Source organism: Dermacentor albipictus, unplaced genomic scaffold (assembly GCF_038994185.2).
Source record: "Dermacentor albipictus isolate Rhodes 1998 colony unplaced genomic scaffold, USDA_Dalb.pri_finalv2 scaffold_11, whole genome shotgun sequence".
NCBI lineage: Eukaryota > Metazoa > Arthropoda > Arachnida > Ixodida > Ixodidae > Dermacentor > Dermacentor albipictus.
This window is the reverse complement of record NW_027225565.1, coordinates 12,817,566-12,840,177: the sequence shown is the minus strand read 5'-3', so window position 1 is coordinate 12,840,177 and position 22,612 is coordinate 12,817,566. Positions and strand designations below refer to the sequence as shown.

The window sequence follows — 22,612 nt, the reverse complement described above, 5'->3', positions numbered from 1 at the left end:
TCAGTCAGAAATTTGGGCTAGAAGTTCTCGTTTTGTTATTGCAGCATGGCTACGGCTTGGTTTCGTTCTTGCTGCATCACTACAGCATCGTTTCTTTATTGCTGAGTGCACACGTTAGCAGCACACATACAAACATCGCTTCGTGAAGTGCGTCTTTTTTATTCTACATTGAAGGACCAAGATGTCCGAACCACGAAAACAGTACTCGGCTGCTTTCAAGAGAAACATTGTTTAAAGGCACCAATACATTTCGACGTGACCCGGCGCATGCGCGCGCGGTGGTTGCGCTATGTCACGCCAGGTCAGCTACGCCGCGCCAGGCGTATGTACATCCCCCTACAGTACAACACCGCGCAGCTGGAGTAGTGCATGCGCAGAACACCGCGCTGTTCCGTGCTGCCTATCGTGGAACATTGAAACCAATCTTTTCGCGCGCTTTCTCCGTCGGTAACGATCACCACCGCGGACCGGACTGTTGCTCGGCGATGGCACGGACACAGCCACATTCCGCAAGACGAAACATTATTCTCGCTTTGTTGGTGCGTCGTCTGCGTCACGCCCGCTTGCGGCTAAGCGGAGAACCCGTGCGCATTCGCGCTTCCGCTACGCTCAGACAAGAGGAACAGGTCTCTCTACATAAAACAGACAAGTAGCCGCTGCCCCTCATTTTCGTCGCTTCAATAACTTTCAGTTCACGAGTATAGCGGTCCCTCAGCTGCTTCCATAGTTTCATGCACTCTTGGACTGAAACAGGGAAAACAAAACAAACAGGCGCTGAGTGCATACACGTATACACACACATGGGTAGCATTGACGCATCTGTTGAGAGGTCGGAGTACACGTATCTGCACCCATGCATTGTTTTTCCGCTCCGCATCTCGGTAGTCCATTCTTTTGGTGTCGTAGACACAAGGGTGTTGCTGGACGGCGCCCAGAAACCTTTCAATTTCGGGGCAGCACAGGTCGGGCACGCTTTTTTGTGAAGAGGCCATCTCGTTCTGGCTCAGCTTGCCGAGTAGCGAGTCTCTACCTCGATGAGAGAGGGCGCTAGGCGCTAACCTGCTCGGCGCAAAATGCAGTCGGTTGCATTCGGCGCCGGACGACGTCCGAGCACGCTGGATGCCACCGGACTGTAGAGGGTCGTGTTTTCGCCAACGTAACATCGTCATGATGCGCGTGCGCGTTACGTTGGAGTGTATTGCCCTCTTAAGCCGCACAGGACATCTGCAACAGTGCAGCCGGGAGGCAGTTTGGCGTCAACGAGGGAAGCATTCGCGGGTGGCGTCGACAGAAGGAAGCACTTTTCGCGTGCAGTGGAACGCGAAGAAGGTTTCGCAGCCTGAAGAGTTGGACATTCCCAGAAATTGAACTGCGCATCTAGCTGTGAGTGTGGAGCTTATGCAGGCAAAAGCTAAGGAGCTTGCAAGAGGAAAAGGGCTACTGAGCTCCGCCTTCAAAGCGAGCAAGCACTGGATTTATCGCTACATGTGCCGTGCTGGATTTTCCTTATGCCGCCGAACATCAATTTCACAAAACCTACCCGAATCGTTCTAAGACCAGCTTGTGGCTTTCCAGCACCCCGTTATTTCGCTGCCCAAGTCCAAGAACTTTCACCTAGGGCAAATCAGCAAGGCTGACCAAACGCCGGTTTATCAAGACATGCTATCACCCCTCACCGTGCACAAAAAGGGTTCTTAACAGACGGACGCAAGCTCCTGCCCTATGTTGTCTTCAAGCGCAAGACAGTGCCCAAAGGTGAGGAGCTGCCAAAAAACATGGTGGTGAGATGCGATGAGAAAGGCTGGGTGAACGAGAATCTTGTGCTCGACTGGATAAAGTCCGTCTGGTGTAGGCGGCCCGACACACTTGTTCCCGTCCATCCTGCCAAATGCTGGACGCATTTTGTTGCCATTTGTCTGACTCGGTGAAGAGGCTGTTGCGCGATTCCGGCACTGAACTCGTCTTTATCCCAGGTAAGATAACGTCTCAGCTGCAGCATTTAGATGTTTGTGTGAACAAGCCGTTCAAGAATGCGGTCAAGCGGTGTTACGCAGATTGGATGCACTCAGGTGAGCTTGCAGTGATGCCGACCGGGCGGCTCAAGCGGGCTTCGTCAGCCACGCTATGCAAGTGGATTGTGGAAGCATGGGCTAGCATACCAGGACCTTGTGCGTCGCGCATTCAAGAAGTGCGGCATCTCGAACGCGCTCAATGGCACAGAGGACGAGTACAGTAAAACCTCGTTAAACCGTACCCGCTTAAACAGTAGTTTCGGTTTAAAAGTAGTAAAGTCAATTCCCCGACTCAGCGGCCATTGAACATAATGTATTTTGTATCCGCATAAACCGTACCAGCTTATTGCGTACGCATCGGTTAAAACGTAGCGTTTCCACTTTTCGTCGCGCAAACACGGCGGTGCGTCGTCTCCATCGGGCGGCCCGGCAGAACAACAAGCCTCAGAGATCGGTACAACGGCCTCCAAGCGCCCTGTGCGTTTGCACGTGAAGCCGCATCAACATCAACATCATTTCGACGCCGCATGGACGCCGTGCCGGAGAGCGTTGTGACGTCGTGCAAGCGAGGACTCACGTCATGCCGAAGCTAGAATAAAAAAGACGCCGGGTGCTCAGCATAGAAGAAAAATTAGACATCGTCCGTGCTACCGAACGTGACACGAAGAAGTCGGCGCTGGCCCGCGATATGGATCTGCTGTTGACTACAGTGTGTGGCATTTGGAATGCGAAGTTGCTCGGCAGCGCTGCTGCGACCGTGAAGAGATGTCGGCTACGAGGTTCGACTTTTCACCATCGTTGCCGCAGTTGTTGCCGAAGTGTCAACTAGTGACAGTGATGAGGACGACACGGAAAGCGACAGCACGGGCGATTCAGGCCCGACAGTGGCAGAAGCTGCGCGTTACGTCAGTCTCATGAATGCGATCGTCGCAAGGAGAACAGGGGCGCGATAACGTAACTATTCCAAACGAAAAGTTTTCCGAACTCCGGCACCCGGCAATGAAAAAGGCGCCCCGGGACTTATGCAGCACTACTGCGCGCGTGCACGGAGAATAGGTAACGCCAACGAGGAATCTGCCGTGCGAGTGTTTGCCGAGATGAGGGGGGCTGGCTGAGAAGCTGGCACGCAGCTTCAGTAAGTTTGAGACCGCTGTCGCCGTGCTAGGCCGCCGCGATATCAAACAAAAATAACATTTACGTCCCGCGAAGTGAATAAATACTGCATGTTTTTCCCCTTTCATCGCACTCTCTCTGAGTTCCGTTTTCGACAGATAAGTGGGCGATCTCATGCTATTTCGCTTAAACAGTACTACCGTTTAGTGCGTACTTTTTCCGAGCTCCGGCCGACTACGGTTTAACGAGGTTTCACTGTACCTCTGGGAAGACATGTCCAACAAGGAACTATCCGAAGAGAGCGCAGCTGAGGAAGACAGCGACTGAAGTGCGGAGTGCAATTTAAATAAATGTTCTCCTCGAGTTTTCCTAGCTCATATTATACACGGTTAAAATTTTTTCCATTTCACGTCCCAAAAATTTCACCTTGTACTATATGCGGGTTTTTACGGTATGTAACCATTTTTGTTATTGCACAGCTGCCAACCTTAGAATTTGCGGTGTTACGCAGACAAGCATATGTCGGCCCAGGGGATGTATTCTGCGACAACCACTTTCGGCAATTCTATCGCCTTGGCCATGCCTTCGCCATTGGTGCGCACTGATTGGCTGCTTTAGCAAAGCCGGAGAATAAACAGCGCAATCTAGCTGTTCCGGTATACATCAATTTTACATCATGGTGTCACTGAATGCTCCCGACATTGACTGAATGAACAAACATATCTTTTAGAGTTCGTTTGGTGGTGACGTGTAGTAGAGAAGAAGGGAGAGCTGGTAGTTTATGGTACTTTTTTCAACGGCGGCTTACACGTTGCGTTTTGCGGCGATATTTGTGAAGTGTCGATGGCCGAGCGCATTGCGTTTCCTTGTGTAAGTGACAAGTTTTGGTGACAGTGTCTTGGCACAGCTGACAGCAGCACCATGAACATGTTGCTCGTTTGGTTCCTCACAAGCTGGTGGGAACAACATGCACACCCCAGAGCAATGAGCCCTTTGCCATGACGGGAGAGGCGCTTCAGCAGCACTTCCAGTGTCGCTTTACAACATCAAAAATGTGTTATGCACCCACGCAAGTTGTAGCACAATTTCAAAATAATATAAAACATTTCCCACTTTTCTTTTGCAATTTATTTTACCTAAAGTGGCCGCAGCCGAACCCTAGTCAGTGCGCGGAAGCCGTAATGCGGCCGATTTACTCGAAAACGACACACCAGAGCCGCTCTACACCCACATGGTGTGCTCTCTCTTGCGTTGTAAAGCATTTGAAAGCATGTGTTGGCAGCGCATCAACACGTCACAGGTAAGCAGTCGCTTGCATTATTTAACAATGCCGAGGCAATAGTATCGCCGAAAGTGGGCGTCACAGAATACATCCCCAGGATACCACACAGGACACCGACAAGCACGGGCCGAACCCTCACCAGGGAAATAGGAAAGGCTGCAGAGCACGACGGCCTCTAGACAGACGCCGCACAGTCAGTATTCGCACAGACAAGGTATGGTAACTGACACCACCAGGGGGCGCACGATGTACAATAAAAGCAGGCGACGAGGTAAAATGCTTCAAGAGAAACCGGTGACGGTGATGCAATAACAAGCATACCGGTCATCGGAAAGATAGAAGAGTTAAACGCAGACACTGCAGACTGGACCGAGTATCGAGGGCGGGTGAAACTATTCCTGACAGTGAACGACGTGCCAGATGGCAAGAAGACAGCTGTATTTCTAACGTGTTGCAGGGCCGCAACGTATTGCTTGCTGCGAAGCCTACTGGCCCCTGAGAAACCTGCCGCGGCGAACTTGGTGGCAATTTTTGAGGCCCTCAACAACCACTTCCCGCCAAAGGTGTCGGAAGTGGTAGCAAGTTTCAAGTTCTCGTGACACAGGTGGGACGGAGAGGCCGTGAGCGAGTACTTCGCGTCGTTAAGGCAACTGGCCAAAGACTGCAAATTTGGGTCATTCCGAGACCACATGCTACGAGACCAAAGTGTCAGTGGCACTGACGACATGCCAATGCAAACGCGGTTAAACAGCCGAGTTAAACCTGGAAACCGCAATGAGTACCACCCTATCACCTTGCAGCGGAGAGAGCCGTTCAAACTACGAAATTAAAATTACAAAAAGTTGGCCCAGGGGACCTTCGTGCACAAACTGCACGAATGCTGTTATCATATAGGTCGACACCCCACGAGGTCACCGGGTGTTGCCCATCCGAGCTGTTGATGGGATGGAGGCTCAGGACTGCATTAGATCTGCTGCGGCTGTACCTAAGGAAAGTAGTCCTCCAGAAACAACTCGCTCAGAAGATGGAGCACTATCAAAGAACAAAACCGAGGGGGCCAGCACAACCAGGAGACAGAGGATTCACCAGGAATTTTCGGCTAGGTCTGAGCTGGATTTCCGCTGTAGTCACCAGGCAACACAATTCACAGGTGGAGGTACAATTGGATGATGGGCGACAATGGGCCCGACATCTCGACCATGTAAGGTCACAGTCGATGCCCAACCAGCACAACCGTCAGTGCTCCAGCCCTTCTATCGTATGCTCGAGACCACATTTGACTTTATCCTCAGGGACCGGAGGTACAACTGACAGTGGTTTACCCGAAGCAGCGACAAGCTTGGAGGGTCAACTACTACTATCCGGCAAGCCCTATCAACTGGCGGCCAGAGACACTATAACATCAACACATACCAATTGCTCCCTGCCTCCTTCCACACCTCGGCTTTGTCTAACACTAAGGAACGCCATCTGGTGCTACGGTTTTCTCCTTGAACTGTAAATGCTTATTTGCTGTTAATCTGTTAACTCTTTCCTTACCACGGCACTAGGCATCGCTCACCGGTGAACGAAGTTTTTGAGCACGCATTTAAAAAAAACCGCTATGCCCCTGGGCTTGTGGTGCCATCTCAGTGATTGTATACAAAGTAAGGTTTCTGTTTCTGCATGGTTAACATTTTTACCGCGCGGTGGCGATTTTTGAAGGGCGCTCGAGCTCAAAGGTTGACGAGTACTTGCGCGGCGCGATGGCGTCGACATCCGGAACCGCGCGCGCTCGAAAGATCGCAGTTTCACGCGATCCCGACAATCCAGCAAGTGATCTTTTGGACTCATCGAGCACAGATGACTTGGACATCGATGTCGTGTCGTCGGAGTTCAGCTCAGGTGAGAAGATGCTGCCGATCAGCCGGGAACGTCGGCTGTTACCTGCAGGTAAGTTTCGGATTTGCCGTCCGCTTTGTTTATGGATATCTAGACCCGATTCAATTGCCGTGTTGGAGTCCAAGCTATTATTTTCTTTATTTATAGACTGTCCATTTCATTTGGGCAAGACGTGCTTTCACCAGCTCAAAGAAGTGTCGAGTTTTGACCCCAGAGAGATCCGGGCATCGACATCGGGATGATGCTCCATAGCGGTCCGAAGCGGCTATCGCGAGCGCTCGATGTTTTTCGCCTTTTCTTTACGGCGGAGGTCATTCACGCTATTTGTGCAAATACCAACAAGTATGCATGGATGCGCATCATTTAGAAACCGACCTACAGTGAGAAGGATGGTTCTTGGAAAGAGGTAACCCCAGTGGAAATGATGTTCATCACCCTACTGTAGTATATGGGAGCACTGGAACTGCCGCGGCTGCATTAGTATTGGAGTACATCAAAATTGTTTTCGGGGCTGCTCCCTCCAAACATTATGTCAAGGCGGGGTTTCTCCGAGCTCCTGGCCATGCTGCATATTTCTGGCCCAGGTACAAACAACGGCACTGCCGCACAGAAGCTAGACAAGGTGTCGTGGCTTCTTCAGCACATTAATGACTGCTCCGTGCGATTGTTCCAGCCTTATTGCGAAATTGCAATGGACGAAAGAATGGCAAAATCCAAAGCGTGGTCTGGAATTCGGCGATACATTAGAGACAAAGTGGTGAAATGGGGCTACAAATTATGGGTTCTTGCAGACCCGAAAACCGGCTACACCATTTAGTTCATAGTGTATACAGGGAAGCGTGAAAAACCTAGTGCCAATGGGCTTGGTCTTTAATGTGGTCACTAAGCTTTGTGATAAGTACCTTGATCCTGGGTAGATTATATGGACAACTTCTACACTTCGACCTCTCTTGTGCACCTCTGGGAATGCAAGACACTAGCGTGCAGCAGAACACGAAAAGATCGCCAGGGATTCCCCACAGAACTGAAAGGCATCACTTGGGAAAGGAGAGCTAAAAGAGGAGACATCCGCTGGCTGAGAGACAAGGGAGTATTGTATCTTCAATGGAAAGATCGATGTGTTGTGCATATGGTTAGCACTGCACACAGAGCTAACTCGCACATGCTTGCCAAAGGGTGCGAAAGGAAGGACGGGAAGTGGCAACAAATCGCCATAAGAAAGCCACAGCTCATTGACGAATATAACGCCTGAATGCTTGGAGTCGATAAATCGGACCAGCTCATTGGCACGTACAATGATTTGAGGAAATGCGTCCGCTGGTGGAAAACATTCTTCAACTGCATTGACATTGCAGCTATGAACAGCTACATTATTTTTCAAGCATATCACACGCAGCGTCCCCAAGCACCCAAGCTTTCTAGGCCTTCTCGATTTGACCAGCTGGCCTTCAGGACAGAGCTGATTGGACTGCTCCTGGAACTAGAGGACACAGCACCAGTTCCCGTCCCTCCCTCGCCAGCTGCACCATGCACAGCTGTATTGCACAAGCGTGAAAGAAAGGACGTCCACCGAAACTGTAGGAAGTGCAATGAGGAAAATGAAGTTCAACGCAAGACGAATGTGTTCTGTCGCACATGCAATGTGCATTTGTGCTTCACAACGAGAAACTGTTTCGGCGACTGGCACACCAATCTGGCTGAATTAAATATTTGTGGCTCCAAAAGTTGTTGCTCTGCAACTTTCAATTTTGCTGTGATATTCTGCTATGGAGTGTGAACTATTTTGTATCTGTCGTAAGCTTTATAGAATTTTTTGCTCTGAAAATATAAGCTAATCATTAAGAATGTTTGCGGTGAAGTTCATTAATTATTTGTGTGCGAATTTTCATTACGCATTTTGTTATAACTTATTTTTTCTTCGAAATGTGCTTTTGCAATGTGCATTTAGTACACGGGTTTTGGTATATAATATTGTGCTATAAGTTAATCTTTTCCTTGAAAAAAAAAAATTGTAAGTAGGGACCAATCAAGAACTTTAATATTTCACTATGCGTCTTGTACTAATTTGTCATAACACAGACTACTTAATGTATGGGTGTAATTTTTTGAAGAAATGTTGCCTAGTGATGTAGCCCCAATTTGTATATTTTGAAATTTCGATGAATTTTCTTTTGCCAGAGATATTACTCCTTACTCAAAATTTTTTTGAAATGTTCTTGTTTTTTTGTTCAGGAATTTTATGTAAATAAATTTTTTTATATATTTTTAAAATACATACTATTTGAAAGCACATTCATTTACCTTCAATTTTGTGTACTGCACGACACTTTAAACTTAGTAGTTGTTGCATAAAAAATTTGTAACTAAACCATACAAAAAGCAACCAAGAGTTAAGGGGGGAGGAAATGTAACTGACACCACCAGAGGCGCGCGATGTACAATAAAAGCAGAGCGCATGACCTGTGCGGTCAGTGTGCCTACGCCCCTCACAGCGGCTACTGTGTCTTCATTGCCGTGCGCTATGGCCGCGGGTCCAGTCACTACACAAGGCATCTGCACAGTGGTAGTGAACGACACCCACGAGCACTGTACATCATCCAAGTAGTCGAGGAGTGCGCCATAGCACTCGCCATCACTCATGCCACTAAAAGACCTACCCACACCCACCGAATCACAATCATCCAACCATCACCAACTCAAGAGGCATGCCAAGCGCTTTCGCAGGGCGTCATATCACATCACACTCACCAAATCATAAATACACTCATACCCATTTAGCACACCTTCTGCCTGGTCTGGATGCCTGGGCAGGCCCCCCTCCCCGGAAATGACAGCGCTCATTCAGCTGCCTGAGAACGCACTCACCGGCACTGGAGGAACTGGAGGTCCAGCCCAGACAAGGCGGCCGCTCAAATCGCACCCCTCAGGTATCGAGAGATTCTGGACTTCTATAGGCTGCGTCACCTCAGATACCAACCCTCACGTCGAGCCCTATCTCTAGAGGACACGCCGGCGGTAAGGCAATTGCCAGCCCAGCCCCTTCCCCAACCTTCACTTCTTACATGTCCTCCAGCCCGCATCCTATTCCCCCTGTTGCCCAGTCTGTGAGGGCATCCCAATGTTATTTCATGTTACGCTGAAGTGCCAGCACCTGCCGCCTAGATACGGACCTTACACCAACCTCATCCCTGCCCTGGATAGCTGGGAGGCCATACTAAGAAACGGAAACCCGTAAGTTCAGCAACCGGTGGTCTGGTAGGCCTGTGACATAGCTATCATGGCCACTGGAGCCCTGGACTAGGGGCCCCGCCCTTTAAACCCTATGATGTGAATAAAGTTCTTATTTTCTCCCACTGATGAAGCATTCACACGGCTGTTGGTGGTTCAGTGGCTTAAAAATTTAAGTCACTCAGCAACTGCATTTGTTTTTATTGAAATTGGTTTTGCCCGAAACTATACGCAAATGAAAAATCTTTAAATATTTGTGTCAATATGGCAATCGTAAACCAGTGCTAAAAATCGGTCACTTTACAATAAAATTGTTAACGTCTGCAGGTATGTTATTGCCAGTGCAAACATACAACGTTCACAAATTACAAAAAGAAAAAAATTGTTTACAGCTTGATTGGTTACTACTGCCTCGGGGTCCAAGACAAGCAGGTCTCAGCTGCAATTTAGTGCGACATTAAAAAAAGAACAATGTGCGTATGCAGAAAAGAACATGGCAGCTTCACCTAATTTTAGGGTTCCTAAGAACAGGAAGTGAAATTAGTACAGCTATTGACTTGTGATAACTATTTTGTGGGCTTCATGGTCCTGTTCTCCTGGCAATGGTAGATTCAATTCATCCCAAAGGTAGTTACATCCCCCCATGAGTGCCTTGCTTCAGGTAGAGAAAGTTTGCTTCACTTGGACTTGCAAAAGCAGCCAAGTGTTTAGCACCTTGTGATTTCAGAGCGGCAGAAGGACGACTACCCACGGCAATGAACAAGCAACAGAGGGGAGAGGTCTTGCCGGCTACTTCAGTCTATGAACATGACGCGAAAACATGAAGCTACTATTGATGGGTGACCATCACATTAAAGGGGCGCTTGCCAAAGCAAAGGGAGCGCGTCTGCCGGCACAACACTCACCTCCACTATAGGAACAGGGCAGTTAAAATTCTTATACCTCCCAATAAATAAGACTTGAAAAATTATTTTGGTAAAACACTCCCTGGACAGCACCTTACAATTTTCACTGTATAACCAAAATTTGCAGTGGGGTCTGGTGAAGGCTCCTTTAACTGTATAGCAATATTTAAAAAAGGAACATATTTTCTACCACGACGCGTTGCTGGCTCACGTTAGCTTTGCTAATGTGTCCGAAATGCAAAAGTGGCGACTGTAAAATTCAAGATGACTGGAGGTCGTATCGCGGGGGCAGGGGACGGAGAGAGAAGCGTAACTGAATACTGACAGTTTCTGATATTTAGTGACTAGCACCCACTACTCACCCAAAGGACCAGCCGTCTCATCCACTTCATTGTCAAGTATTTCCACATTCTGTTTCAATGCAAGAAAAATTGGAGGTTGCCTATATAAAGATTTGTGCACACCAAAATACAAGTAGCTTGCTAAACAAAAAGAGAACCAATTTTTACCTTGCGGTGAAAGTCACCAGAGCAGTGCTGCTCATACTGCTTGCGATTATTGAAGCCCATACTGCAGGGGTGACACTTCGGATACTTCTCATCCCGCTTCACCTACAGAAGGAGGAGAAAAAGAAAGGCCAATTGAAACAATTTGAACAGCAATATCAATCTCAGCAATATCAATCTTGTTGAAACAGCTTCGCTTCCACGCACTAAATATCATAATGAGACAATCCAGCTAGCCAGCCAAACAACACTGATGCTAAGCCAGCAAAAACAAGTTCGAAGCTAGAGGAGCCTAGGGGTGTGCAAATACCAAATGGTAGATTTCACATCAAAGACTGAATTGAATCAAGAAAAAAAAAAGCAAGATAGCCAATCAAATATCAAAAAGGTGTTTAGAAAATTCAATGCTTACAAATTTTGGGCAAGAAAACACAGTGCTGCCCATGCTCCGCAGTCTCCCAGCATCGCATAACAAGAATGTTGCAAGCTACCGGTAACCTAGGTACATAGGAATCAACATGTACCGCATTTATTCAAACCTAGGCTGATCGTTTCTTTTTTTTTTTAAATTATCTGCCAAACTCTAGGGTCGGCTTAGATTCAAGGATCTTAAAAATCATGCCAGTTTATAATAGAAAATGATAAATATGGTGCATAGCTAGCAGCATCTAGAAAATTCAGTATAGTAAAAGCTTAATTCGAATTCCGCGATGCTACGAAAATTCGAATTATACAAACTTCAAACGAATGAAAGAGAAAAACAACCATATTTGGCATAGAAACCTCAAACCTTTAATGCTTGAAAAAAATCTGTGATCTTTTGTTTTTTCTCCTTGAACACAATAGTGCAAAGGGCTTTTTCCAATACACCGACATGGCGCAATGTGTTTCCTTGGCCTTCCTCACAAGTGGAGTAGAGTCACACGAGGTTTAGAGCATCCATGACTTGCAAGGCTGATGGCTGCACTGGTGCTTCTTGCTCATTGTCATTTTCTGTGACACCTTCCATGGTGCCTCCTTCCCCTCGCACTTGCGCAACAATGTCATCGTCTGTCAGCACACCGCAGTCAAGTGCATTGCTGTCTGCGTCGACATAGTCCCCAAAGGTCACACCTTGCAACACCTCGCGCCTTCCTGGAGAAATGGCCTTGTGGTCGTCCTCAGCTGCTTCCACACTTGAGACATTAAAGTGACAATGACGAAAACAATTCGCAATTGTGGCCGCTGAGAATTCGTCCCACACAGCCACCAAACACGTGCATGGCACTGAGCAGTGCGACGCTGTACTCTCATCCCGAGCACAAAATCGTCTGTTCTAGCATGCACTGTCTATAATAGCACTAGACACCCCGGTCCAATGGCAGGAGGATTGCGGTAGTGTTGGGCGGAAGAAACGGGAGTGTGCTTTCAGCTCAATTTTAACTTTATGAGCTGAACAGTTGTGAATAATCAACAAGATCTGGCGGTTGCACCGTTCAAACTTCCTATCAAGCTTCCTGAGCCACTCAAATAGATTTCCAGTCGTCCACGCTTTCCAGTTGGACGCGTCTTCCCTCGGCAGGGCTAGAATATTTTTAAAGCAACAACCAGGGTGTCTACCAAGTTGATATTTTCAAATTCCTCGAGTTTTCCAGGTTTTCATAGAGTGCCTTTGCAATTCCCTGAGTGAGACAGAACTATGTTTTATGTCAAGACGGGAGACCATGCCACCCAATGCTGTCACTTTAGTAAGCATGTGAAAAAAAAAAAAGGAACGACTTAATCCAGTTTTAATGGTAAGGAGTAGTGTTTATATTATTCAAAAAGAGAATATAAGGGAGAGGTTAGTAAAGGGCACAGCAAATAAAATGACTTCGAAAAAAATTGCAAATCAAGTCGGACATTCTCACATATGAATACAGTCGCCGACCGCTTATTCCGACCTCACGGGGACTGCAAAAATGTCCGAATAAACAGGTGTCCGAAAAAGTAGATCAAGAAAAAAAAAGGAAATCCTTTATTTCCACACACTTATTCGGGCTTGGCAGTAAGCTTGAAGGAATCCTGAATGCGCCGTTGCACGCTGTTCTGTTTACGCGCAATCAGATAAGCCTGAATCTCGGAGAGGGTCGTACAGTCACTATAGGTGGCTGAAAGCACAGTCACTGCTTGTGCACGCTCCGCATGCGATGACAGTGTAGCACATGGTGCATCATCTTCCGACTCGGAGTCATCATCCGGCAGCACAGCCGGAAGGCGACAAATCCTAGGCCTCCCGGCACCCGCTTGCCGGCATTCCCCAATGCATTCTGCGCGGGCACTGTTGGCGCCATTAGACACTTGACGCAATGTTTCCGTATGCCACGTTGCATCACCGCAACCTCGACACAGCACACAACGCAAACATCCCCACGCCATCACGCTGACACCAGTCGCACAAATGAAAAATGTGGCCTACTTGCAGTGTCGTGCACACAGAAAGAAACAAATCAGCTGCTGGATTGTCTTGACATGGCTTACTAAGCTGAGACCGGAACTGCTGTAGCCACGAACCAGGCAGAAACGATGATGATGAGCAGGGATTTGCAGTAGCGCCAGTTCGTGGGGCAGCAAGGAGGCTCCGTTCAAAACAACGAACCATGCACCCGTCAAAGTTGGTGCATGGTGCTCTCGATCGAGTTAGGAGTGTCCGAAAAATCAGACGAGAGGTTGCAAGGTGTTCGAACTTTCGGCTGTTGTGATACGTTATGGTCTATGGGGAGAATGGCGGTGCCGCGAAGCAGACTGAATAATCGAGCATGTCCGAATTTTTGGAGTGCGAAAAATCAGTCGGCGACTAAACAGGAGATGCATATTGAAGCAAGTATTTTCGAATATGAGCTATTTCTACCAACTGATAGCAAGCTCAGCAGTATGAGGCCCAAACTTTGTCACAATTGAGATTCTCTCGCAGCAGCTTGTAAGTCAACCTCAACTGTCCCAACATAGCCTCAGCCTCAGCCCGCGTATGACGCCTCAGTGTTGCGCTTCACTGCTTTAATGAGTTTATCTTGGTTTGTATGAGGGACACCTGCATCTCGGCGTCAGCCAAAACTTAGTTTTTTGAGCTCAAACTCCTTCAAAGCAGCTGCAGCACGCTTCCTTTCCCGTTCATTCCTCAATGCGCAGGTCATTTCTGTTCTCGTCCTCTTTCTGCCACGCATTTTCCCCACGGACCATTTGAAGCACCTTCTTGGCCCCTAGGCGCCGCGAAAACATCCGAAAGATCGGCTAGTTGGAAAAAATGAATGTATGTCTTTTACTGCCCTTAAGGGTTCAAATCCCCACAGGCACATTCCAAAAAGCTCTGAAGGCCTGTCGGTACACTCATTAGGCATATTGGTGCTCGTACTGTGACAAGGGATACCGGGTGCACGTGTGTACAGTAAAACCTCGTTTATTCGAAGTCTGTCGGACCGCGACTAATCATCGAATTAACCGCGTTTTCAAATTATCAAAAATGGACGAAAAACGAGAAATAAACATACGAAATGTGGCTGTATCAACACTGCACCTTTATTTCACCTGAAAAACGGTCACTTGAAGTAGTCATCAATGCGTGACTGCTTGGCGCGGTAGTTAGCTGCACAGTAGGCTGCGTCCTCCAGTCTGCCTACAGTGCACAGCGATTCACTGTTACCGCCGCTACACTCCACAAAAATGCGCACAACGTTGAGCGACTCAACGACTGCAGCTAAAGCTGGTCCTCGGGCGGGCTCAACATCGCCTTCACCTTCGTTGGAAGGCCCGTTGTCACATATTTCTTCTTCCAAGTCGGCATAAGACGTTTGGACATCAAGTTCCGTGCTCAAATATTCCGCAAAGGTCAATCCGTTGCTCTCGTCGCCGTTTTCTTCGTCGAAGTTGGTCATGCGCACACACATTGACTCGCCTTCATCATCCAGTGTGCAGTTGGCATCAGATGAATCCTTGGAACTGTCACCTTGTTGCTTGGAAAAACCTGCGTGCATAAAGCAACGCCTGATCATATCTCCCTCCACTTGCTTCCAGGCGTACACGATTAGGCAAATGGCACCCGGTAGGTCCACGGAATATTGTTTGCCATTATCATAGCACAACAAGATCCTTTTGAGCAAATGGCAGCGATAAATCTTCCTCGCTTGCAGAATAACGCCTTGGTCCATAGGCTGCGATACAGCTGTAACATTCGGCGGCAGGAAGACAAGCCTAACTGCTGTCAAGTTCTGGATGTCGGCATGGGCTGGGCAGTTAACAACAAAAACAACTTTGCGTCCCGCGGCAGCAAACTTACGGTCAAGGTGCCTCATGTACTCCTCGAACAGCACCTGCCGTCATCCAAGCCTTTTTGTTACTTTTGTACAGCATGTCATCCTTTGGAGGAAGTCATGCGTTCTTGAAGCACCGAGGCTTCTGCACTTTTCCGATGATCAGCAGCGGGAGTTTGTGACTGCCAGACATATTTTCACCAAACAGAACGGTTATTCTGTCCTTGGGTTGTTTTTTTCCCGTGACTACTGCATCCTTTGGGGCAAACATCTTCGTTGGCAGCATTTTATAAAAAAATGCGGCTTCGTCGATGTTGTAAACATCGTCCTCCGCATACTGCTGAAGCAGCGGAGCCAATGTACTCTTTTTTCAACTCTCGACAACATTTCGGTCGACGCTCATGCTTTCGCCGCACACTGTCACGAACGTGAGGTTATTGCGGTCTAAATCTGGACTACCAGCCGTTGCTGCACTTAAATGCTTCATGGCCCAGCCGCAGTGCAAGCTCATCGGCCTTTGCGCGCAGCAGCGTGCCGTTCACGGGCAGGTGTGCTGCATTTGCATGCTGAAGCCACTTTATCAAGGCGTCTTCAACGTCCGGATACGCAGGAAAATGAATCCTTGTCCGCTTCGTAGAATGCGTCTTCCCGTAGGCCTCGAGGATCTTTGCCTTATTCTCCAATATTGTCAAAAGGGTCGATAAAGGCACCTCGTGCTTTTCCGCCAGCTGTGTTTTGGAGCTCGTCCATTTTTCAGCCTCCTCAATTAGGCACACTTTCTGGCATACAGTCAGAGTTCTGTACTTCGGCATTTTCTTAACACCAACACCGCACACGTGGTCAAGAATAACTAGCAGAGCACAGAACACGTCTGATCGCGGCACCGAACAATCAAACCACTACGGGCAATGCCTTCCGCAAGCTAGACAAAGAAACAACGGAAACGGAACGAGAAAAATTTCGACCTAGCGGCACCTGGTTGTTGCTTTGCCAACTAAAGCTAGCCTCCGAAACCGGCTGTAGCACTGTGCAGATCGCCGAGGCACAACAAAGCACTGGAAACAGGATGCATGGATGGATGGATGATTGAGGCTCAACCCTTTGAATCGGGCGGCGGCGGCGCACGCCACCTAGCACAGAAAGTTGATTTAAAGTGTTGCCTGGCTGCCACTCCGGCAACTACCGTATAGTGCGGAATATAGGTCGAGGTTTTTTCCAAAAAATATTACTAAAAGGTCACCCCTCGACTTATATACCGGCCCTTGGCACAACATGAATAGTCGTCTGGCAACATGTAGGAGTGCAGACTTTTCGGCACCCGCATCGTTATCGCCTCCTTGGTGACCGACGCGACCTACGCAGTTGGACCGACGCCATCTTCCCTTTTGTGCAGCAATTGTTCCTGGCGTAGCTAATTTCCCGACAACCCGCAAAATGAGTGCGAGTACTCGACGTCAGTTCACCGCGGCGTTTAAGAAGAAAGTCGTCGAATATGCTGAAATTCATGGGAACATGTCTGCCCAGCGGCAATTCGGCGTGTCGGAAAAAAGCGTCCGGTACTGGCGAATGCAGAAAGTCAAGCTGTCTGCCTGCAACGCGCGGAAGACGTCCTTTCGCGGGCGCCGCGCGGTGCACCCGGAGCTCGAAGACAAGGTGGCGAATTTCGTCCGCGAGCATCGTGCCAGATCATTGCCAGTGACAGCGGAACTCATCCGCATCAAAGTTATTGAGATCGCCCGAGAATCCGGACTGCCCAAGGAACAATTCAAGGGCTCCATTTATTGGGTTCGTCGCTTCGTGCGACGCAGAGGATTTGCACTTCGACGGCACACATCAATCTGCCAGAAGCTGCCAGTGGCATACGAGGACAAGCTGGTCGAATTCCAGCGCTATGTTATCCGTCTCCGGCAGCAGCATGGCTACATGTTGGGACAGATCGGCAACGCTGATGAAACGCCGGTGTGGTTCGACATGCCGTCGCCCACCATAGTGTGCGAACGCGGCGCAAAAGAAGTCAAGCTTCTTTCTACGGGGAACGAGCATTCGCGCTTCGCGGTGATGCTCGCGTGTACTGCAGACGGCAGAAAGCTGCCCCCGTACATAATATTCAAGAGGAAGACGCTGCCGAAAGAGGCTTTCCCGCGGGATGTTGTTGTTCGCGTGAATGAAAAGGGCTATATGGACGAGGCCCTCATGCTCAATTGGATTAAGACCGTCTGGAATCGGCGACCAGGCGCACTCCTGCGGTGTCCAAGCATGCTTGTCTTGGATGCCTTTCGCGGGCACTTGACCGCAGGTGTGAAGCAGGCACTCCGCGACGGGAGGACAGAACTCGCCGTCATTCCGGGAGGCATGACCTCAACCCTTCAGCCACTGGACGTCGGGCTCAACAAGCCTTTCAAGGAGCGTGTCCGTGAACAATATAATCAGTGGATAGCCGGCGACAACCCGACGACTCCAACCGGCCGGCTTCGCAGGGCGCCTCTCGCCACTCTGGCCACATGGGTGTCGCAGGCTTGGCGCTCGTTGCCCGATGATATGGTGGTGCGGGCATTCAAGAAGTGTTGCATTAGCTACTCCTTGGACGGCACCGAGGATGACATGTTGTGGGACGCAGCCAGCAAAAAGCAGTCATCTTCGGACGATAGTTCAGACAGCTCAGACGAATGAGCTGGTGACGACTCTGGTGGTACCACTAAATAAAACAGTTTTGTGCCTTATAATTTTTATGTTGACTTCTTTGCTTCAATGTAAGGGGGTCCGACCTATATCCCGCATTATACGGTATACTGGCCCCAGAGACTGGCACACTATAAATTTTTTTTGTTACGGATCATGGAGGCACGGAAAAATAACGGAGGCCATGGTTTAAACTGACGTATTATCCGGATTTGGGCACGCTGGCTGTTCAAATTATCCGGCAAAATTTGCATGCAAACTGTTGGGACCGCCGAAAACCTTCGAATTACGCGAGATTTCGAATAAACCGAGTTTGAATTAACGAGGTTTTACTGTACGTGGCAACTGCCCCTACCCATGCTTGTTATGCTTCACAATACTTTTGCATATGCCTCACCAAGTAACATTTCTGTAGAGAAGCGAAGCTGACTTTTGGGAACCAGCATTATGCAACACACCATGCTTTCCGAGCTTTGAAGCCAATCACGAGGACAACAAAGGCGGAGTCAATGCCATTGCTGACAGCGGCGAATTCTTTCAATGAAAAATACGGCACCCAATGGCAAGAAGCTTATTAGCGAACGTCTAAGCAGTTAGGCTTAGCGTTGCCGCAGTGGTGGCTGCGGCTTCCAGCAGATCTGTGTGCAAGAACGCTGGCTCGAGATGGCGAGGCAATCAAAATGGCAGAGATTGTGGCTTTAATGCCGTTTGGGACCTGCGGTCACGGCAAGAACTATGGGGTACGTGGTGGGGCCGTGAAACCATCCGAATTATCGGGCATCCAGAAAGTCTGTCGACTGTACACTGGCAACTCCTCCAGCCGATGAAAGGCCATCAAAGACGATTCGTTACGACTGCTGTCTGTTACTCGAGCCAGCATTACCGCAACTTTCGTTCTCTTTCAACAAATTTACAGCTAATTTTCCCTGATTGAAGCACAAATTCCCTGACTTTTCCCTGAGTTTTTCCAGACTACTCAAAATCGCCGAGAATTCCCGGTTTTCCCCGTTGGTAGACAACCTGAACAAGGCTTTTGAAGTTCGGCAACGATTAGCAGAGGCAACTTGTCGGTGCCGGTCGTATTGGCAGCAACCATTATGGTGATGCGCTCTTTGCTTCGCTTTACCGCCCGTGAATACTCGCGCAGGAAGTCCTGTAGGATTTCACTTTTCCATGTCACGCATTGTGGCTTTAATGCCACAATGCGTGACACAATCCACAAGTCATCCTTGCCCATACCTGAAGCAAAGGCAGCTGCTCTTGACATAATAACTGGGCCACTCAATGGAAGATTATGGCTCCTCCTTTTCTTAATCCACGCAATCGGTGCCTTCTCTACAGCTGGATACTTTGCTGGCCGTAGTCTTTTTCTGTTGCCACTGAAAGATTCGGCTTCGTGTGCCTCTGCAATAGATTTTCTGTTGCACAGGTACGTTGACGAAGTGCTCTGCAGGATGTCAAATTTCTTGGCAATTTGAAGTTTGCTAACCGTTCCTTCCAACGTCAACTTCATGCACGATTTCCAGTTTTTCCTTAATAAGCTTACTAAATTTAATAAAGCATGTTACCTACACAGTTTTTCATGCCGATTTCAAAAATATAATTACTTCTTAAATTGACTGAGTGGCTCCAAATATAATTAAAATTAATCACCTATTGTTTATCTGAACAACTGTAGAAGAGTATCACCCAGAATGTTTATAAAGACATATGGCTGGATAGTACAAAGTGTAAGAACACGACTGTAGGACTACTATATTTATATTGCAGGTATTACCAATTTTACAGCAATTTGACGTTTGATCTCCAGATCTTAAAGTTTACAAAAGTGAAATTAAAATATCTGCCCCTAGCATTGCGTAGTACACACATGTAGCTACATGCCGCTGGTAAAAGTTACGGTTCTGTGTTCCTTGAAGACCGAGATGCCGCTTCGGTAAGTTTAAAAGACACCAAAAATGAGATTCTGAGAAAACTTATTAAAAAAAAGCTCATTTTGTTTTTTCAACAGAACACCACAAAATATTTCAATATATACAAGTGCTATTGCATTAGTAGCTTCCAGGAATGTAGCCTGGCTAGTGTCACTCCGATGATGCCTTCTCAGCATCTGCTGCAAGTTTTCAGCAGATGCATCCGAACATAAATTATGCCTATAAAAATACCACTTACCGTAAAAACCCGCATATAGTACGAGTTTTTTTTTTCTGTTATTAGCGTCCCAAATTTCCGCCTTGTACTATGTGCGGATCCGGACAAAAATTTCAAAGTTCGGCTCGAAGTTTTGGTTTCGCTATTGCTCTGTGGCTACGGCTTGGCTTCATGATGTCTGCATGGCTACGACTTGGCTTTGTTATTGCTGCCTGGCTACGGCTTGCCTTCGCTATTGCAGCGTGGCTACGGCATCGTCTTTCTTTGTTGAGTGCGGACCTTGGCAGTTCACGTGTTAACCGCGCTTCGCGAAGTGCACCATTTTTAGTGAAGGAGCACGATGTCGGGGGCACGGAAGCAGTACTCGGCAGCTTTCAAGCGAAATGTGATTTTAGCGGCAGAGGAAATCGGCAACAGTGCGGCCGGGAGGCAGTTTGGCGTCACCGAGGGAAGCATCCCCGGATGGCGACGTCAAAAAGAAGCACTTTTAGAGTGCAGCGGAACATGAAGAAGCTTTCGCGGCCCGAAGAATGGGACATTCCTGGGAATTGAACTCAAACTGACGGAATTCGTCCGAGAACAGCGAGCCGCGCATCTTGCTGTGAGCGTGGAGCTCATGCAGGCAAAAGCTAGGGAGCTTGCGAGAGAAAAAGGCCTAACGAGCTCCACCTTCAAAGCAAGGAAGCATTGGATTTATCGGTATATGTGCCGTGCAGAATTTTCATTGTGCCGGAGAACTTCAATTTCGCAAAAGCTGCCAGAATCGTTTGAAGAGTTACTGGTGGCTTTCCAGCGCCACGTTATTTCGTTGCGCAAGTTGAAGAACTTTCAGCTAGGGCAAATCGGCAATGCCGACCAAACACCAGTTTATCTGGACATGCCATCGCCCCTCGCCGTGCACGAAAAGGGCTCGAAACAAGTTTGTGTCCGGTCCACTGGGAACGAGAAGACGCGTGTTACCGTCATGTTGTCATGCACGGCAGACGGCCGCAAGCTCCCACCCTATGTCGTCTTCAAGCGCAAGGCAATGCCGAAAGGTGAGCTGCCGAAAAATGTCATCGTTAAATGCCATGAGAAAGGGTGGATGAATGAGAGTCTTGTGCTCGAGTGGATAAAGTCCGTTTGGTGTAGGCGGCCCGGTGCACTGTTGTCGTTCCCGTCCATCCTCGTGCTGGACGCGTTTCGTGGCCATTTGGCCGACTCGGTGAAGAAGCTGTTGCGCGATTGTAATACTGAACTCGTCGTTATCCCGGGTGGGATGACGTCTCAGCTGCAGCCTCTAGGTGTTTGCGTCAACAAGCCTTTCAAGGACGCGGTGAAGCGGTGCTACGCAGAATGGATGCGGTCAGGTGAACCTGCAGTGACGCCGACTGGGCGGCTGAAGCGGGCATCGCCAGCCACGCAGTGCAAGTGGATCGTGGACGCATGGGCGAGCATCCCAGAAGACCTTGTGCATCGCGCTTTCAAGAAGTGCGGGATGTCGAACGCACTTGATGGCACCGAGGACGAGTAACTCTGGGAGGATATGTCAGACAAGGAATTGTTCGATGAAAGCGCAGCGGAGGACGACAGTGAATGAAGTGCTGAGTCCGATTTAAATAAATGTTTTCCCCGAGTTTCTCTCACTCGTGTTATACGCGGGTAAAACTATTTTTCCATTTCTCGTCCAAGAAATTTCACCTCGTATTATATTCGGGCTCGTATTATACGCGGGTTTCTACGGTATTTCGCGCGACGGATTTATGAGAAACTTCAATGTAAACTACTAACATATTCTGCAGGGCTTGGAAACCCAAATTACCAAAAAAAGTAAATGCAATAAGAATTAGTGCCACAGTACCGGTACCAATCATGCTTTATTGAAACGAACCTTTACGGCACTCCACTGCCGCAATTCCCGCCAGTCAGCGCGAACTTTAAAAAAAGTCGGTAAGTTTCTTTTGGATCTTGTTTGATCCATGAACCAAGAGCTTTCGCTCGAGTAGGGCAACGTCGAAAAGGAGGTCCACTGCAGCATCGCGTGAACAGATGAAGTTCCGGATGCCGTCTATGTGCCGTAGCACCTCGGCGAACATGGTAGGCACAGGCACGGCATCTGTGGCATCGTCGTTGTCCTCTTCCTATATCGCAGCGGTGTCGGCACTAGGCAAAGCCTGCTCAATGGCGTCATCCAGCGACACCTCGCCGCAGATCACAACGTTGTCATCAGCCACCACATACTCAGCGAAGGTCGTGGTGAGGTTTAAACCCTCGAAATTGTCGGCAGCGAAGCCTGCATCGACCTCGAGCGGCATAGAGGTTGTTGCGTCCCCAGCAGAGGAGGCAGTCCCTCACTTAAAGCCACAGTGCTTGAATGAGTTAGCGATTGTGCTTCGCGACACTGCGTTCTACCAACTGGCAATAAAATGCACAGCGTCGCGCACAGCGATCTTTTTTTCCGACTCGCTGCGCTCCATAGCCGCCAGCCGATGCTACACTAACCGCTTCCGGTGCCCTTGCTTGATGCACTTGATGCCGGCATCCAGCGGCTGCAGCCGGCTTGTGCAGTTGGGTGGAAAAAGAACGGTCTTTATGTTCCTCAGGCTGGACA

At 48.6% G+C, this 22,612-nt stretch overlaps 1 protein-coding gene across 1 annotated transcript in view; it reads right to left on the bottom strand.

The window, feature by feature from the left end:
• Positions 1-22,612, bottom strand: part of LOC135914971 (zinc finger protein on ecdysone puffs-like) — a 113,633-nt gene that overhangs the window by 11,336 nt on the left and 79,685 nt on the right. The window contains exons 7-8 of the mRNA XM_065447913.1: positions 10,931-11,032; positions 10,784-10,832 (exon numbers count right to left, since the gene is read on the bottom strand). Coding sequence (XP_065303985.1) covers positions 10,784-10,832; positions 10,931-11,032 — 151 coding nt within the window. The remainder of the gene's footprint in view (positions 1-10,783; positions 10,833-10,930; positions 11,033-22,612) is intronic.